The sequence below is a fragment of the Octodon degus genome, unplaced genomic scaffold, assembly GCF_000260255.1.
Source record: "Octodon degus isolate 3935 unplaced genomic scaffold, OctDeg1.0 scaffold00010, whole genome shotgun sequence".
NCBI classification, from domain to species: domain Eukaryota; kingdom Metazoa; phylum Chordata; class Mammalia; order Rodentia; family Octodontidae; genus Octodon; species Octodon degus.
Genome location: NW_004524586.1, coordinates 21,816,987 through 21,836,169, shown reverse-complemented (window position 1 = coordinate 21,836,169; position 19,183 = coordinate 21,816,987). Strand labels below are relative to the sequence as shown.

General features: G+C 48.8%; 1 protein-coding gene across 1 annotated transcript in view; it reads left to right on the top strand.

Moving 5' to 3' along the window:
* Positions 1-1,408: 1,408 nt before the first annotated feature.
* Positions 1,409-19,183, top strand: part of Btbd16 (BTB domain containing 16) — a 72,162-nt gene continuing 54,387 nt past the window's right edge. Inside the window, exons 1-6 of the mRNA XM_023709077.1 lie at positions 1,409-1,638; positions 4,344-4,402; positions 7,001-7,149; positions 12,414-12,487; positions 14,066-14,209; positions 18,273-18,362. Of these exons, the coding sequence (XP_023564845.1) occupies positions 4,391-4,402; positions 7,001-7,149; positions 12,414-12,487; positions 14,066-14,209; positions 18,273-18,362 (469 nt within the window). The 5' untranslated portion in view covers positions 1,409-1,638; positions 4,344-4,390. The remainder of the gene's footprint in view (positions 1,639-4,343; positions 4,403-7,000; positions 7,150-12,413; positions 12,488-14,065; positions 14,210-18,272; positions 18,363-19,183) is intronic.

The following is a 19,183-nucleotide window of genomic DNA, read 5'->3' as shown; positions in this document are numbered from 1 at the left end:
TAACCAATTCTACAGACATTTGCTGAGCGCTTCCTAAGGGCCAACTTTGACTTTCAGGCTGTTTGGGTACAGAGATGGGTGGATCACAAAACCTTTCTACAGTAACCAACTGCTCTGCTCAGAGAATGTGGGCATCAGGAGGGGCAGAAGAACAGGATTTGGGGACAGAGCATGGAGGCAAATGCCAAGGTATCTTACTAACCTTGGAATACATCTATACAGTGTTTGATATTTTCTTTCTTTCTTTCTTTCTTTCTTTCTTTCTTTCTTTCTTTCTTTCTTTCTTGGATATAGGGTCTTACTATGCAGTTCAGACTCATCGTGATCCTCCTGTCTCAGCCTCCCCAGTGCTGAGTTTATAGGCATGCATTACCACACCTAGTTTTGATGGCCAGCATAGTACCCCTGGGATTCCTGGGCCAACGCAGCATGCGGTACCAGGGACCAAACCTGTGACCTTGCGCTTGCCAGACAGCACTTAGACTGCTGAGCTATCGCCCCAGCCCAGTGTTTTTCTAGAACACAATCACAGGTAGACACAGAAGCCACCTTTCTGTATAACTTTACAGCTGACTTGCCATGTGAGGGCCTATGAAGAAGCCCATGAAGGCTAGGCCTGGGGTCCCATGAACTGTCTGGGTTCACATGCCTACCACCTCAGCGTCTCTGCAAGCCCAAGCAATGGTCCTGGCTTTTGATAAACCAGGGTTCCTGGTGGACAGGACTGATGTGACTACCACCTCCCCATCCTTGAGTTTCAGGCAGAGACTGCAAAACAAGTTGCTGGGGACATTATATAGTTCTGCCCTGGCCCCTGGTATGGAGCCTCTTGTTCTTCTTTATCAGGCAGGTCTTAGATCCCAGGGACAGCAGGTTAAAAATCACCCATCAACTAAGTACCTCATTAGGCCATAGAGTTTAATAATGTAAAACTTGATTTGTATCTCAAATGCTTTTCAAAATATCCAGGAGACTGAAGCTAGAAATAAACACGTTCAAATGCTAGAGCTCGGCAGAATCTGAGAACATTCCAATCTAGTCTCACAGCAGAGGCGTGAAATTTGGGAGGTTGATCTTCATGGAGACCCTTGGAGAGCTGGCCCAGGTACTGAAAGGGAACGTGGCGCTTGGGAACAGGAACGGCACTGCCTCTGTCGAGGGAGATGGGAGGAAATGCGTGCCACCTGCTTGGTCTTCGTGAAAGTCTGTGGCTCACAGTGTGGCCTGTTCTTACCCTCAGGGGGAGGCTCTAGCCTCTCTGAAACCCGCGACCCAGAACTGCTCGGCTGAAACCGGAACTTGGAACAGGAAGTGCTTGGAATCCTCCCTGCTGTTTCCATAGTACCCACAACAACCCGAGGAAACCAAAGGCCAGAGCCCACCAAAACGCCCTGGACCATAAGGGGAGAAAGCTGAGCTCCAGATGTCGTGAGAGCTTTTGGCATTCATGCTCAGAAAGCGGCCAGCCGCCAGCTCCCCAGTAATTCAGAGACCAGCGCACCGGGCGTTCCTCCATTCCGCACACTCCCCGGTGGGCAGAGAGCTTCAGAGCTCCAAGCAGGACCGGTGGTTTTCATCTGCTGTCAAGACCAAGAGTGGCGCCAAGAGACAAGTCCTGCTTGGACTTGTCTCCATCAGGTCAGCTGGCAGAGCGGAGGCTTGGGGCTCCTGGCAGGGGCAGGGAGGTCTGGGAGCTGAGGACCAGCACGAGCAGCTCCTGGCCGCTCAGAGCGACTTAGGAACTGACTCCCAATACTCATTCGCATGCTGGATGAAGGCAGAGGAAACACGTGTCCAGGCCCCTGGGATGCCCTGGGCTTCAAGATCCGCCATAAAAGCTCTTGGGGGTCCAGTTAAAAACAAGCAAACAAACAAAAACCCAGCAATTAAGGTAGCTCCAGGCCAGCCCCAGCTTCCTTCTCTCTACTAAGATGAACCCCACAGGCATAGGGAAGTCCTGGCCAGGGCTGGGGCGCTTGGCTCTTGCTCACCAGCTGCGTTAGCTTGGAGCCCTCTTCCTTCCTCTCAGAGTCCTAAGCCATGTGAAGGTCTTAAGAGTCTATCTTAATGGCAATGGGAAGCTGGGGAGGATTTTAAGCTGGGAACGGCCATTCTGACTCCTAAGTGGGAAAACAGTGAAAGAAGCAGCTGTGTGTGGCTGGGGGTCGCGCAAGGCGGACACCAACCATGAAGGACACGGGGGTGGAACCCAGAGCTTCCTGTGTGCTAAGCAGATGCCCCATGACTGGGCTGTGGCCCCGGCCCAGACTGATTTGATATGCATGTTTTAAAATTAGAGCTGGCCAAAGTGAGTGCACACTCAACACTTCCTACTCAATGAGATAATTTGTATAATGAAACAGAACGGAAAATGTTACACTGGGGAGAATTTTCATTGGCACGTATGACAGACAAAGGCCCCAGAGCTGCACACAGAGAGCTCTGACAATGGCTGAGGAAGCTACAGCTGCGCAGCGGAAGACTGGAAAAGTCATGCTTAGACATCTTTCAGAAAAAAATTAAAAGCCAAAGTCTATATAAAAATGTTCAACCTTACTGATGGCCAAGAGGTTAAATGACGGTGACAATCTAAAACCATCTACCATTCACCAGATCGGCAAAAATACAGGTGGTGGTAATGCCCAGGACATGTGATGGTGTGGAAAACTCTTAAGAGGTGCTGCTGGGCGGGGAGTGCGGCCCCGTGGTGACGTGGCCAGGCAGCGCAAGGACCCAGGCCTGAGGCCCAGCGCTGGGAGGAAGAATCAGTGCTTCAGATGCAAACTACTCCCACTTCTGGGAAAGGGAGACAGAGTTGGCTATTTTAAGTAAATATGTATATTTCTGACATAATCTCACTTTGAAGAATAAAAGCAGTAATATACAAAGACGCACACACACACACACACACACACACACACACATGCTTGTTGTCTGTAAGAGTACAATAACCTGAATGCAATTCACTTTGCTTTTTTTTTTTTTAATTTTAGGGAAGGGTCTACAGGGTGTTTAGGGTCTCACTACTCAATCAGACTCGTAGTGATCTGCCTGTTTATAGCCTCCCAAGAGCTGGGATTACAGGTGCACACCACCACGCGCAGTCTCAATTGCTGGCTCAGCACGATCCGGGGGTAGGGCTGGCACTGGAGGCCTGGGATTGAACCCCAGGCCCTGCACCTGCTTGTAGGCGCTCTAATCTGCTGAGTTATTTAGCTAGTCCACGCATAACCCGAATGACTATGGAGACGTCCAATATGTAATGATGCTTCCACAACATGAAATATTATGTAAATATTTTCAATGTTTTCTTTACCTGTCCTCATATCAGTTCACTTGTAATGAGTCTATGTAAATTACTTTTGCAATTAAAAAAAAATCTAGTTAATTTAAAAACAAAAACTCCAATTTGCCTGGGTAAAATAAAAGTTCCTCCCGGCAGGGATCGTGTCCTGTCCGTCTGGCTCACTCCCCTGTGTCAGAAACAGCTGGCTCTGCTTTGCAGGTGGAGACTGTGCAGAAAACTCGTCCCGAATGACGGGGTGAGCCGCCTCCTGCTGCGGCGGGCGTGCAGGCGAGGCCTGCGGCCACAGATGCAGTGGAGCTTCCTGGCCAGCAGGTGCCACGGGGCTCCGCTGGTTCTACCCTCTCTCCCACTTCCCCTTTCTTCCCACCAATCCTTCATCACACAGTCTTCCTGGGAGAGTTAGTCAGACACCTGCTTAGCTACGCCAGTGGGGCTCACTTGGTGGGAGTCTGGCTTGTGTGATCCACACAAAGGCTGAATGTGGGGGAGCTGGTTTGTCCTAGTGGCAGTGCATGACAAAGCTGGCCCTTGCACTCGGTCCCAGCAGTGATCTGCCCTTCCCCGGAGCCAGTCCTCCAGCTCCGCCTGGGCACCCGTGACCACCATCCCCATCAGCACCTTCCCGTCCATCCCGACCCTCTTACATACATAATATTTTTGGCACGTTATAAATTAGATTAGTTTCCATCGCTTGCAATCAACTGCCCTAGACTGGTTCAGAAACAGCTAGAGAATCCTCCTGTGGATCTCTTTCTCAGCTCTTGTGCCACAAGCTCACCGAGACCAGCATGGCTCTGGCCTACCCCTGGTGTCTGGACCTAATTAGAAATACAGATTTTAATTTTAATTTTTTATTTTTTTGTGGTACCAGGGATTGAACTCAGGACCCTGCGCTTGCCAAACAGGCACTTAGTCTACCGAGCTATCTCTCCGGCCCCAAAATACAGATTTTTAGATAAATCCCCTCCATAGTGTTTTTAAGAAACCTTTCAGAAATGTATTAAAAATTTCCTCAGCGTTCACTTTCGTCTTCCAGGTGATCGTCTCTTTCCTTCTGCGTAATCTCTACTGCTGTTCGTGAAGATGATGAACATGGTAAGTTGTCATCTTTATAGGAAGGCGGGCAATGGCGAGGATGAGCGTTGGGTGCAGGGGGATGGCTCGGTGTCCACACGGGCCTGGGGCCTGCACCACGGTGGACCTCAAGCCGCCCCCCGGCCTCACTCTCCGGCGGGCCTACACCTAGACTCTGATTCCTGTTTTCAATCACGCGTCACACTGTAGGCAATATACTACAGAACCTCCCCAGGCTCTATTTTATTATATCCTTTAGCAACTCCATAAACAAAATAGTGCCTTCTCCACCATCATCAGCATCAACGTCATCATCACCATTAAAACCAGCAGTGCCCCCACAACCAGCACGGTCATCAGCACCATCATCCGCTTTACTATAATCCCTGTTTTACAGAAGGACTGAGCGGCTCAGAAAGTTAAGTGACTTTGCTCAAAGCCACACACGTAGTTAAATTACAATAACAAGATGTGAACTCGGATCCTCTCTTCCATAGCCCGTGGTTGTCCTCCCACTCTGGTGCCCAGATGATTTAGGATGGATTGCTTCCAGTCCTATGACTGACTGACTGACTGACTGTCACTGTCTGTCTGTCTCTGTCTTTCTGTCTGTCTGTCTGTCTGTCTGTCTGTCTGTCTCTCTCTCTCTCTCTATATATATATATATGTATGTATATATATATATATAAATTATTTATATATGTATGTATGTATTTATTTGGTACAGGGTCCCATTGTGCAGCTTGGACTCATAGTGATCCTCCTGTCTCAGCCTCCCCACTGCTGGGATTACAGGCATGCGCCCCCATGCCCAATTTCATGGCATGCAGTACTGGGGATTGAATCCGGGTCTTTGTGCTTGCTAGGCATGCACTTAGACCACCAAAGTATCTCCCCAGCCCCTCATGGGTCTCCTGTGATGATGTTTTTCCTTGATGGATTTCTTGGAGTTATCAGTATGGGACTTATGTCCATGCTGGGTATTCTTCTCCTTCCTGAACAAAACTGACAAAGTTCTCTTGATGCCTCAAGAAAATTTCTGAGTGAAATTCTCTTCCCAGTGATCCAGTATACTCTGGGTATATTTCCAAAAGATTTGGAAGGCAAGTGTTCAAGAAATAGCAGATACACGAATATTCATAGAGGTAGACACAACCCAAACGTATCAACTGATGGATAGATAAAACACAATCACAAAGCACTTGTTCTGCTTTTAAAAGGAATGAAATACTGATACACAGATGAACCAGGAAAGCACACTAAATGAAAGAAGCCACACACAAGAGCTCACATATTATGTAACTGGGCTTATATACAATATCCAGAATAGGCAAATCCATAGGTAGGGGACAGATTAGTGGTTTCGAAGAGCTGGGGAGGGGAGAATGGGGCATAATAGCTGTACGGATGCAGGCTTTCTATCTGAGACACTGAAAATGTTCGGGAACTAGATAGTGGTGGTGGTTACATAGTATTGTAAATAAACTAAGCACCACTGCTAACTAGTATACTATAATTTGAATAAATTGGTGAATTGTTTATGTGTCTTACCAAAAAAAAAAAAAAAAAAAAAGTCCCTAGCCAAGATCTCTCTACAGTGTGCAGTCTCTGAATGACACAAGAAGTCTTTATTTTTTATTTTATTTCATTTTTTATATTTTAGGGCAGGGTCTACAGGGTGTTCAGGGTCTCACTACTAGATCAGGCTTGTAGTGATCCGCCTGTTTACAGCCTCCCAGGAGCTGGGATTACAGGTGCATGTACCACCACACCCAGGCTCAATTGCCATCTCAGCATGCCCCGGGAGCAGGCCAGCACAGCAGGGCCGAGGATTGAACCCCCAGGCCCTGTGCCTGCTTGCAGGTGCTTTAACCTGCTAAGCTATTTGGCCAGCCCTGAGAAGTCTTTAAAGAACAGTACTGGAAGAATAAGTCAGCTTGTGGATTCTTTGGAGCTGTCTGCAAAGCAGTTTTTCTCCCTGAACTTTTTGTTCTCATGCTTTCTGTGCCAGATTCTGAACTCTCAATTCCTTGATAGCTTTGCAATCCCTAGAGTTTGGACTATGGCATTGTTTTCATTTATTTATTTATTTATTTATTTATTTATTTATTTATTTATTTTGTGTGTGGGTGGCCAGTTCAGCCCACCAAGGGGCAGGGCTGGCTGGCATGTGGTGCTGGGGATTGAACCGAGGTCCCTGTGCTTTTGCTTAGCTTGTTCTATGTAGGTGCTTTAGACCACTGAGCCATAGCACCAGCCCCTGGACTATGGTATTGTTTTCTGAAGAAGATGTTCATCAGAAATACTAGCCATGGGCTGGGGAGATGGCTCAGTAGAATAAGCGCTTCCCTGAGAAGCGCAAGGGTCTGAGTTCAATCCCCAGTTCTGCCGAAAGAAAGAAGAAAGAAAGAAAGAAAGAAAGAAAGAAAGAAAGAAAGAAAGAAAGAAAGAAAGGAAGGAAGGAAGGAAGAAAGGAAGGAAGGAAGGAAAAGGAAAAAAAAGAAAGACAGACTAGTCATATTTAAAAATGAACTAGCAGTTTCTTTCTGTGGTGACATTTGAAAATCTGACATGTAGGGGAGGTTAAAGATTTTTCCACTTCCTTTGAATACCAAATAGAACAAGAACCGGCTGGAGCGCCGGATTGTTGGGTCAACGAACCGGTGGCATTTCCCCAAGAAGCCCTTCTCAGGGGACCTGCTGGCACTTTCCCAGATGTGCAAGGCGCTGGGCATAGACCTTGATGAGGCTCTGAAGCATCCAGACAGGTAGGGAGACTCCAAAGCCTGTGGTCGGGAACGGCCCAGCAGGGCGACCTGCATTCCTGGGAGGGAGGGTGCCTGATGCCTGGGCCACCCCACTTTAATGGAGAGGCTGTCGCTCGCAAGTCTGCCAGGAATCATCCCTCTGGAACCATCCTTAGGCATAGGTGGGGTCAGATGGAGAATACTTCTTCTGAGAATGTCTGTGGTTGGTGACCAAAGAGCAGAGAGAATCTAATTTTTTTTTCCTAGTTTTTCTTTTACTTTAGGGACTTGAGACTGTCATGGGTTTCTAAATCTATCATCCCAAAACCAAATGATTTCTTGACAAAGCTTAGTGACTAAGTGTTTGGACACCTCTTACAAATGCCCATTTCTGCCCAACCAAACGGTCCTCCTCAATCTCATGGCATCCTATACAGCAAGCTGGATCATCACTTTTCCATATTCTTCCTTTCTTATCTGTCTTTGGGGACACCAAGCTAGATCCTCTTGCAGAAGGAATTTATTTCCCCACCACTTGGGACCTGCCTTGATGTCACTATCATCTGGGGGGGGGGTCCTCACAAACAGTCAATATTCTGCATGCCAGTCTCATGAGCTCATGGTTGGTTGACATGGGCATGAGCTGCACCCCTGGGGCAGCACTTGGCATGGAAGTGTGGCTTGTGCCATGTTTGCTGAGTGAGTGGCCAACCTTCCTCCGAGACCTGCTGGCCTGCTGTGCTCTATAGTCCAGGTCCTTAGCATCAGGTCAGCTGAGGAAGCTGGAAGCAGAGCTGGGCCTCAGGAGTAGAGCACGGTGATCCAGAAGGCTGAGGTCAGGGGCTGAGGATCACGGCAGCTGGTGGTGTTGGCCATCAGGACCGTTCCAAGCTGTCTGTCAGGCAGGATGGTCCCTGTCTTTCCACCTGCTAATTCTATGACCTGTACAAAGTAGCTCAACCTCGTTGAATCTCAGTTTTCTCATCTGTGATGTGATTTTAACAGCCTCTCCCTTGAAGAGGCATCTTGTGGATTAGGTTAGACAGTGCACTGAGAACGCTTGGCATGGTTCCTCACAGTCAATGCCTCGTGAACACGGCAGTCATCCTTGCAGCCTGTGCAGCAGTTTCAGGTACTGAACCTGATGATTTCACTTCAGCACATGGCAGCACAACCCTCTGCCACCCCAAAGCCCCACGCTTCCTGAATCTCTTAGTGCATTCCCCTAGGCAAAGTACCTCGCCTCCAGCACAACTCAGGCCGGGAACTGGCTTGGACAGTGTCTTCCTAGAAGCTTTGTAAATCTGCCTCTCTTATTTGAGATGCTGCAGAAAGGGGCATCAAATCCCAGCAGGCCCTAGTCCTGCTGCTTGCTCAGTACCTGGCATAGCTGATGTAGGCCCAGCAGCACTGAGCAGGTCAGCTCTACCCCCAAGCTCTCTCTTTCCTTCTTCCCCCAGCAGTGGGCTATCCTGGGCATCCACCAATTGTGGTGGTGACAGAGGCAAGAGGGCAAGCCCAGGGGCACAGAATTTTCCAAACCTCCTGCTGCACCATGCCCCAACATGCCATTGGCCAAGGCAAGGTGCATGGCCGATGGCACAGTATAGGGATGGAATATATCCTCTAGCTCTTTATTGAGAGGAACTTTGTGGCCCTAAGATAAAAGGTGTGGACACAGGTGAACACTGAATTGCATAGACTGGAAGTGTTCCTTGGCTGGCTAGCTGTCCTGGAGTGACCATCTTCAAAATGTTAATTTTTTTTTACATTAACAGATAGATTTTTTTTAAAAAAACCAGATAGATTATTTAATTCAGGCAATATAATAAAGCACTATCACTAGTAATACTTTGCACCTTCCAACATCTGGCAACTGTCCGATGTCGGCCCCAAGTCCAATGAGAGTCTGCGGTTGTACCGTGCAACACCCGCAAGTTCTCCCAAAGCACCCATAACACTTTGCTGGCCTCCGTCTGCAAGCTTCCTTCCTATCGCGGACGCTCCAATTATTGCTTCTCCCACTTGGGGGCGCTGTCGGCTTTGGTAGGAGTTAGACCCAGCTATGGTTTGCTAGTTAGTGAAGGCTCCCTCATAGTAGGAAAGTCTGTTACCATGGGGTGTGCAGGTCAGTGTCCTGGTTGTTGCCCATCTGGACATCCCATCTCATGTCTGTGGGTCCCTGTGCCACAGCAAGCTCTTACAGAAGTCACTCAGACACAGCACAGACATCTGCAGACAGTGACCCTCCAAGTCCTGCTTTCTTTCATGAGGACAAGCTGACTTCTTTTCGAACGATCTTATCTTTTGCAGCCTTAGATTCTTTAGCTATGCGTTGGGCAGGATGTATTATGGGGCTGCCATGAGAATTACATGATATAATTATAGAAAGCTCAGAACAATGTCTGGCTCAAATAAACAAGTGTCAAACAGACTCTCTGGAGTGGTCTGGCATATATGAATGCTCATTGCCACCTGAGCCTAAAGAGCTGGCAGAAGAGGCACACTATGCAGGCAGTGGCCAAAGAAAGGACCACTCCCACTAATGCTGTAGGTTGAGGTGCCGGGACAGAGCTCAGAGCCCTTCCTGCTCCCCGGCTAGTGGCCCTGCCTGATGTTTCCCTCTCATCCTGCCTGCTCTGTTAAGTCCATTTTGAAGGTGGGACGTGGCCATGCATGTGGCAATGATGTCAGGATGGGAGTCTAGATTTTCACCAAAAAGAAGTCCCAGGAGAGCTGGGCTGAGGATCAGACCTGCACAGCAAGCCGGAGAGCAACCGTCAGGAAAGGGCACGTCAGTGAGCGGCATCCCAGACATTTGCCCTCCTCCTCCACCAATCATCTCTCCCTTATGGAGGCTGGCCTGAGGTCACATGACAGAAAACAGAAGAAGGGGGTCAAGTCCAGCTGTGCGTGGTTCTTCCGTTAACCAGATGAGTGCTTTGTGTGTTCCACGTACCAGGCCAAAGGCCTTTCTGTGTAGCGTACTGTAGGATGCCCATGTGCGCATGAGAAACTTACAGAATCCCCCTCTTCAGACTCTTCCTGTCTCCATCAACGGCCATGACTGGGGAGAAGACTCTCCCAGCTAAGAACACAGTCCCAATATCCCCCTTCCCACGCATCACGGGCCATTCAGTCCATCCAAAATAGGAAAGACGCCATTTATCCAATTCATTTTTCCAGTGCCCCGAAACAATCCCCACCCCTCAGTCCACAGGGCCTGCACGATAAACAGAAAAGCTTGCCAAGCAGGGGGCAGTGCAGAAGGCAGTGTGGCTGCTTCCGGTGTCCGGCATCGGGCTCCCCTGGTGATGGGTGTCTGGGGCAGTTGAGCTCAGACACATTGCCCCATCTTTTCCACAGCTCATTGCCCCATTGAGATCATGATTGTGATCTGAACTCTTGACCTTGCCTAGCTCTTCCCAGACGCGTCACTCAAGCCACCAGAGGATGTCAGGAGGACGAGAGGAAGCTGGGCTCAGCGTTATGTAAATAGTTCACTGCCAGTACCTCCCCAGGGCTGAATCACCTCTGATCCTGGAAAGGGCAGCGCATAGCCGAGGTTATTCCAGGCACAGCCTCCCACCCCTGCTGCCCCCACGCATTCGGCCTGTGAGTGCTGGGGTCACTGAGCAGCAGCACACCCAAGTGAACACTGAATTGCATAGACTGGATGTGGTCATCAAGTGTCCTTTGGCTGGCTGGCTGTCCTGAGGTGACCATCTTCAAAATGTTAATATAAGACTCCAAGGTGTTTTCATCCCCTTGGTCACCATGCTGAGTACATACTGTTGGTGGGAAAGCATGCATGTTGTCATTCATTCTTTCAGTGAACCTTTCCTGAGCACATGCATGATGGCTTGTACTGGGGCAGCAGCAGTAAACAATGTCCCGTCTGTCATGAAGAGGACATGTGAATAAACAGGAGTTGCACCAGGGACAAGGGGAGGGGCATCCTTCCCAGAAAAAGCAAATCAACACTTATCCTAAAGAGCAAGTGGGAGCTGGCTGAGGAAAGGGCAGAGGCAAGGCAGGAGAGCTCTTCAGAACAGACTCAGGCTCTGGAAAAGTGCTAGAACTGGGAGGGGAAGCTTGAGGCTCCAGAGTACGCAGGACTTGCCAGATGCGCCAAGACATTTGGGCTTCCCCAGAAACACTGGGGAGCTAGAGGGAAGCCTCTGCAGGAGAGAAGCAAGATAGCTCTGCATTCTGTGTGAGGGGAAGTGCTTCCAAGTGGAGGAGGGCTGGGGGCCAGAGACAAGTTGTCTTGGTTGCTTTGCTCTCATTGCTGAGACAAAATACCCTGTATCCAAAGTTAGAGGAGGGAAGGTTTATTTAGCTCTTGGTTTACTGAGCTATCGTCCGTAATCAGCTGTCTCCAAGGCAGAGTGGCACGGCAGAGGACAACAGCTCGTGGCAGCAGAAGACAGCAGCAGCAACAAAAGGGAGAAGCAGGGTATTGCTTGTACTGTATGCAGGGTACCTGCCCTAGGGCGGGTGTACGCTCACACCCCCAATCCCAGCACTAGACAGTGAACCAACCACAAACTCTAGATTCAGCCGCATCTGAAACGCCCACCATGGCTGCAGGAGACTTCGAGGGGACATCTAGATGCAAACCATAGTGCCAGTGACGAGCAGGGAGAGCGGATGGTGCTTTGGACATAGATAATAGGAATAAAGGCAAAGACATATGGGCACACTCATGCACAAATGTGAGACTATTTCACCAGATGGTGGAACGTGATCAGATGTGACAATGCTCAGTAGGCCGCTTAGGCACCGCAGGGCTGGTGCAGTCATTCCCCGAAACAAGGGCCTGGGTGGAAGAGCGGGGTGGCATTCAGGCAGTGCTTTTTAGGCACATTGAGATCAGGGGCTGTATGACTACCAAATGAAATTGTTGGTGAGTCGGTGTCTCAGAAACAGGCAGAACACTATTATTTTTCCTAGCAGATATTTATTGAGTTCCCCCTCTGTGCTGTTGCTTCTGATACTCCCCAAAGGGAAGTGTCCATCAGGCACATGAGCATGCCTCAGACACTTCCTTGACAAGGTCTCCCCACAAACTGGACCTAGGAACTGGTGTTGGGGTCCACCTGTGAGACAACCTACAATTGGTCAAACCCACAGACAACCTGAGGGAACCCTCTGAGGATGAGATGGGACAAATTGTTTAAGGGGCAGCTGTAGGGAAGCACACACTAGAATGTTGTATGTCTCAGTTGAGGGAACAATGTCAATATTAACTCCTGGGTTTCCTTGTTTGTATTTTGCTTGAGGTTATGCATTTCAAAAATTCAGAAACTTTTCTCTGAGAATTTCAACAACCAGGCCATCCAAAGTTTGGAGCCAGGTGAGTATTTGTCCCTACTGAATTAAACCAGAATGTTGCTGACCTGTTTCTTCTTTCAATGCGGTACTGGGTCCTGAACCCAGGGCCTTGCACCTGTTAGGCACGTGCTCCACTGCTGAGGTACACCTCCAGCCAAGTGTCAGTTTTTAAAGGAGCTTATTAATAAGCTCACCCATGGTGGGCACCTGGGATCAGAACTAGCCTCTTTCCCAACGAGAGACTAATACATTTCTTCTCATTCATTAGCTTTGATTGAGCCAGAAAAGCAGTCTGAGGTCATCTCTTGGCTGGAAAGGGGACTCTGGGATTGATTAGTGATGCCTACCATGCACTGGCTATCCTGAAAGTGGAAACTGATGTCCAGTGGGGAAATGTACTTGATCCACAGTTCTGCTTCTGCTTAAAAGCATCCTACTTACATGAGATTGTTTTGCAACCCAGAATAACCAGACCACATGGGTGACCCAAGGTTTGAGACATGAACCCAGATTTTGTACCCTGGCACCAAACAATAATTGGTAAATAACAGTAATAGTAGCAGAGAGAAGAAACAGTTGGCAAGGCCACCCAGCCAAACTAATGACAGAGCTGAGAAGTAACTAAGTGGAGCCAGTGGCCCTCCGGGCCCTATCAGGCATTGACATTGAGGATTCAGGGAGATTGTCCGTCCTCCATGGCACGCCCTCCCTCTAGCTCTGTGCTAGTAGAGGGCCTGAGCTATGCATGCCCCCACCTCTCATGCCTCCCCTGGCCTGGCATCTGTGGCTCCTCCACCTGCCCACCTGTCGGAGTCTATTCCTTTGTTGATCATCTATGCTATCCTCAGGTTAGACTCCCTGATATAGAGCTGTCTACAATTTGCAAGGGCCCTTTTCCTCATTGCCATCTCTTTTCATGCTTTCTGGTGAAATAATGGGCTTTCTGCAGGTCCCCAGTCCCAGGAGGAAACGGAAGCTCAGGAGATTCCTTCCCTCTTTGGTGGCCCTTCTCCTGGCTTTGTTTTTTTGCCTTTCAGATGGGCAATACTTAGGTACTAATAGCCAAAAAGCCCTCAATAGGGAACCAGGAGTGCTTCTGCTCCCATTTGGCCATGTCTTGGAACATTCTTGGTCATCATAGCTGGGGAGGAAGTGCCACTGCTCTCCAACGGTAGAGGCTAGAGTGTCGCTAAGCACCCCTAGTACAGAGGACAGTCCCTGTCACAGAGAATTATCTGGCCCAAAACATCAACAGCACTAAATTTAAAAATACCTCAATAGAAGAAGCCAAAATGAAGTCCCAAGCATGTCCCCGAAAAGCTCCTTGAAAGCCTTTTCCAGTTCCCCAAGTTGGAGGACAGCTTGTATGCTGCTGAAGTCTTCCAACTCTGTCTACAGCTATTCACCTCCTCGCTCACACTGTTCACAGTGTCCCCCTCAAGTCCAGTGAGCTCCTTGAGGTCCACTCCACTGACACCTAGGAAAGACTCTTGTGCCTAATCCCTGTATTTGGACAAAGGAGTACACAGGAGGAGCTAGGGTGCTTTGTCTAGGGACGTCACCAAGTCATTCGCTACTCAGCATCATCTTCTCTTCTCAGATGTGATTCTTGAATGCCTGGGCTGCAAATGGGAACTCCATCAACCCCAGCTTTTTCAATCTGAGACCTTGGCCAAACTTTACCTGGCAGCCCTGATACAGAGCACGCATCGCTCCCTGGGAGAGACGAGCAAGACTCTGCAAGGTAACTTTGCCCTGGAGCCCGGGGCTGGAGCGCTGAGTGTCCGTGGGTGGGCAATGCGACCCCAGCCTGGTGTGTGACTATCTGAGGCTCCTGCTTGACAGCTAGGGAGCAAGGTTGCATGTCGCGAGTTCGTAGTATATTTTGTCTCTGTTTCCTCAGCCGTGAGTGGGGTAATAGATCTTATCCGGTGGCTTTGAATCTTCAAGGAGGTACTAGATGGGGTGTTGGGGGACAATGCCTGGCACCAGTGTGAAGCGATTAGCAGCCCCAGAATAACCAAGTCTTATCTGGCCAACTCAGATGCAGAGAATCTACTTACATCTTGGAGAAGAGAACATGGGCTGTGTTGAGTCATTCGAGCGCTTTCTGGAAGGAAGATGCGGTTCTGAAATCTGTGACTTGCTTGCTCTAAATATGCTGCTTAGACATGTGTGCCTCTTACCTTCCTTTCCTTATGTCTTAACGTCAAGGATTTGTCATTTTCTCTTTTTAAAATGTTTCTTCTTAAATATGAATCATCTCAAGCTTCTTACTGTTCTCCATGTCTTTCCCAGCTCCACTATGAGCTTTTCCTCTAGGGAGCAGATTAACACTACCTCAGGCTGACTCACAGCGTGGTGCTGTGGAAAATCCGTGGTCACCAAAACCAACCACCCTGCTGGTCATGGGACCGCATTCCCAGGATGTGGCAGCAAAGCCCTGTTTTTCTGGAGCCAGGCAGGCAGCCAGGGTTCCCACTGCCCTTGCGGGTCCTCCCTGAGCCTGGAGCATGCACTCACAGCCTGCTGGAGCCTGCCTGACTATGGAGCTCTGACCTGACTTTTCTTGACAGAACTGGTGGGAAGAACTGGCTTTCCTGCAGAACAGTGACAACCCTGGCTCTCACTGGTGGTCTTCTTTGCCCTTCCTTGTCATTTGCCCCAGGACCCTTAAAAGCAGGCCTGGATTCTCTTCTCTTCTGTGCTTGGATCAGAACATACTGATCAGGCCAGCAATGAAAGGTTTTTTTAACCTTGACAATCAGTACATAGGGAAGCAAGAGAGAGAGTTTCAAGGGGAAACGGAATCATTGTTGATGTTACACTCTTTAACAGGTCTCGAATGGTGTCATGAAAAAGAAAAGATTTGATCTGAAACCTTCCTGTTCCTGGCTGGCCCTGGCTAGAAAGGCCAGCAAAGAGGTAGCAATGAGACCCGAGTGTTCTAGACTGTCACAACTTTCCAGGTTTGCTGCCAAGCACCAGGAGCTGATCAGGCCTGGGACTTGTGTCTCCAGGATTTTCCTATGCAGAGTTGTAATCCTTCCTGTGCCTTTAACAGCAGAACAGATCTTGCGATTGTTGCTTTTGTGTTCTTAAGGACCTCTGCATGCGGTCCTGGAGTCGCTTTTCATGGGTTCTCAGCACCACACGGTTTCTTTCCACCAAATACTGAAGTACTATGCTACCGAGGCAGAATGTGCTTCTCTCTAAGATGGAGGCCAAGGGAAACGGCCTTCTTACTGAACACGAGCCAACCTCCTTGGTATTGGAAGACCTCAGGAGCATCCGATCGAATGACTTCCTGCCTGAGATGAGGCCTTTACTTAGCTTGGGGGAAAGGTCAAACTTCTGTCTTCCACTTCCACTGGCCCAGTTGCTACTTTCTCCTTCCTTCTGTCAACAACATTGAGTGCTTAGTCTCTGCCAGTTCAGGGACTTGTCATCTATGGAGGCAGACAAGCAAATCCAAAATGATGGTTAAAGCATGATAAGTAGCATTATCCATAGCTATACCACACCACTCCTGCAGTTCAGTGTACCAGGCATTCATGTGTACTATCTCGTTTACTTCCTCTGCTGGGGGTGAATGACTGCCAGGAACACGCAGAAAAGAGGTGGGCAGTAAGCTCTGGAGGAAAATGATCCAGAGCTTGGAACAAGGCCTGGTGCTTACTAGGTACTCAATAAACCTTGCCAGAACAGGGCCAAGTGCCAGAGGGTGGTAGAGGTTATGCTGAGGAAGAGGGATCCTTAGTGCCTCTTTCTTCTGCGGTGTGACACACATATTGGTTTCCTACTTGTGTCATTTTTTATTTCCTGGAATCTTGAGCTCATTGCTGATGGGTTCTGTTCATTTCAACCAATATTAACTGAGCACCACTGTGGCGGATCCTGGGAATGAGTAAATCATTAATGTGTCTGCTCCAGCAGCCACGGGTGCAGTGGTACAAAGGGGAGCACTTCCCAGTCCTCTTTATGGTCCAGGAAGCTTATATTTGTAATCCCAGGGAAAAGTTATTTGACTTCTAGCAAGTTAATTCCAGTGTACCACTTCCAGTGCAATCCATGGCGAGAATAAAGACACTAATGCATATGTGTAGTATAGGGAGCCCAGGGGCCCTAAATCCAGCCATGATGTTGGCTATCCAGAACACTCTACCCAGGGCAGAACCCAGCTTTTATTACTTCATGAAGGGAGTGGCTTGAGGATGAGTGACTGTGAGGATGGTGGGAGTGCGTGAGGGCTGTGAGCTGGGCTAGCGAGGAGGCCTGAAATCACCTCTGTGATAAGCAGAGAGAAGGATGTGCAGAAGAGTAACCTGCATCCACCACTGTGACATGTAATGTTTTGGGGGTGGTGCTTCAGCTCTAATGTGTAATCTTTTATGTCCTGGGAAGTCCTAGCCTCTTATCTTCAGGCTGAGCCCCAACCCACAGCGTGGAGCAGAGCAGAACTCTCCATCCCACCCTGGCTCACACATGTTTATTTGGGAGCTGGGGGTGAGAGTGGGTGAAACACTCACCTGTTAATTTACTTCAAAGATTACACATCAGCACCTGGACAGGGACCAATTTGTGTTGCTTAAAGCCAATTGAAAGGATAAGGGAAAGTCCTAGCCAGCTCTGTACATATCAATACATAGAAATAAAGCCAGGTTTAGCCAAAATGGAGATAATCACTCTTCTTTCAACAAGAGTCATTCCGATGGTCCTCCACAGTAGCAGACTGTGATAAGATCGGTTTTATGCAGAAAAGAAATGTTAGCAGTGGTGGTGGTTCTGCCTTGCATAATAAGGTTAGGGAAAGCCTCTCTGAAAAAGGGACACATAAGTAGGCCCCTGATGAAGGAAGAGGCAAGGATCAAGACGTACACTGTCCTGAAGGACAAGTCCAGGGGAGGCATGTTTGGGACACAGTGAGCAGAGCAGCGAGGAAGGGTAGTGCCATAAAGATCTTGGAGCTCTGCACAGGACTTTGGCTGTGCACCAAGGGTTTGGCATGCCACCAGAAGCTTGCGAGCCACAGCTTAGAACAACTCCAAGACCATGGGGTGGGCTTTGTTACAGTGTGGGCTGGCTCATCCCATCCTCCTGGAAGTGGCCAGTGACAGAGGCCCCCAGTTTGGAGATCTGTGGGGCTCAGCACCAAGAGCCAATGGGCAGATGCTTCAGGCCTATATTGTCCTTCAGCAGATGGTCACTGTGCCCTGCCTGGTTCCTGCCCTGCTCTGGGTGCTCAAATTCAGAAATTCTCAGCCCTCAAACTACTCATTCCTGAAGAGGGAAAGGTGGAAGAGGAAGAGGGTGGAAGAAAGAGCCTGTAATAAATATTTACAATGCAACACAAGTGTCCATTGGCCAGTTTTGTAATGCACAGTGGCTATGGAAGGTCATTAGGGGAAGCTGGGTGAGGGGACTCTCTGTACTACTTTGAAAACTTTTTGCTAGTTTTATTTTATTTTATTTTTTAAATTTTTTATTTATGTGTGTGTGTGGCCAGCTCAGCTCACCAGGGGGCGGGGCTGGCTGGCATATGGTGCTGGGAGATTGAACCCTGGTCCCTGTGCTTTGCTAAGCTTGTTCTAAGTAGGTGCTTTAGACCACTGAGCCATCTCACCAGCCCATGCTAGTTTTAACTATTGGAAAAGTATGTAGTTATTTTATACACGCATACACTAAGTAAATGGAGTGTGATGCCACTGCGTCGTGGTCAAGGTGGTGTGGAGGGTGAGGGGTGCCGCCCGCTGCGCTCTCACGCTGGTCATTACCTCCACGGGTCATTGTCTGCTTTCTTTTAGTAGCTCAGTTACCTGGGAAGGCCAAGGAGAAATCCCCCTTCAAGAGGATGAGCATTTCTTTGAGGATCCATGACTCATCAGTCACCAGAGTTGGTAATGTAGCATCTATCTTTACGCTCTGAGAAAGCTTGAACAAGTAGTTTTAAACAGGCAATTGTCCCAGAGTCAACACAATAAACAAATAACAAAACACAACAAGTTAGCAGTATACATTCTCCACCATAAATGCCAAATAGTCCAGACAAAGAACGGACAAGAAGGCTGGGACAACTTGGAAACAAAGAAAATGTAATGCTGCTAAAGAGAGGCACTGGGGGGCTGGTGAGATGGCTCAGTGGACTAAATGCCTGCTTAGGCGAGCTCAGGGACCAGGATTCGATCCCCAGTACTGCATGCTGCAATGGCCCCACCCCCAGGCAGACCCACTGAGCCAGGGATCCAGTCCAACTAAGTCGGAGCGTGGTGGCGCATACCTATAATTCCAGCCCTGGGGAGGCTAAAAGCAGCAGAATCACTACAGGTGGGAAATGCATAGTGAGACCCTGAACCAAATACATTAAAAAGAAATGAGACAGAGAGAGAGACAGACAGAGAGAGATAGACAGAAACAGAGAGAGACAGACAGACAGAGAGACACAGACAGACAGACAGACAGACAGACAGACAGACAGAGACAGACAGACAGAGAGACACAGACAGACAGAGAGAAACAGAGACAGATAGACAGACAGAGACAGAGACAGACAGAGACAGAGACAGACAAACAGAGACAGAGAGAGACACAGACAGACAGAGAGAGACAGAGACAGACAGACAGAGAGACAGAGACAGACAGAGACAGATAGAGACAGAGACAGAGACAGAGACAGACAGACAGAGACAGAGAGAGAAAGAGAGAGAGAGAGAGAGAGAGA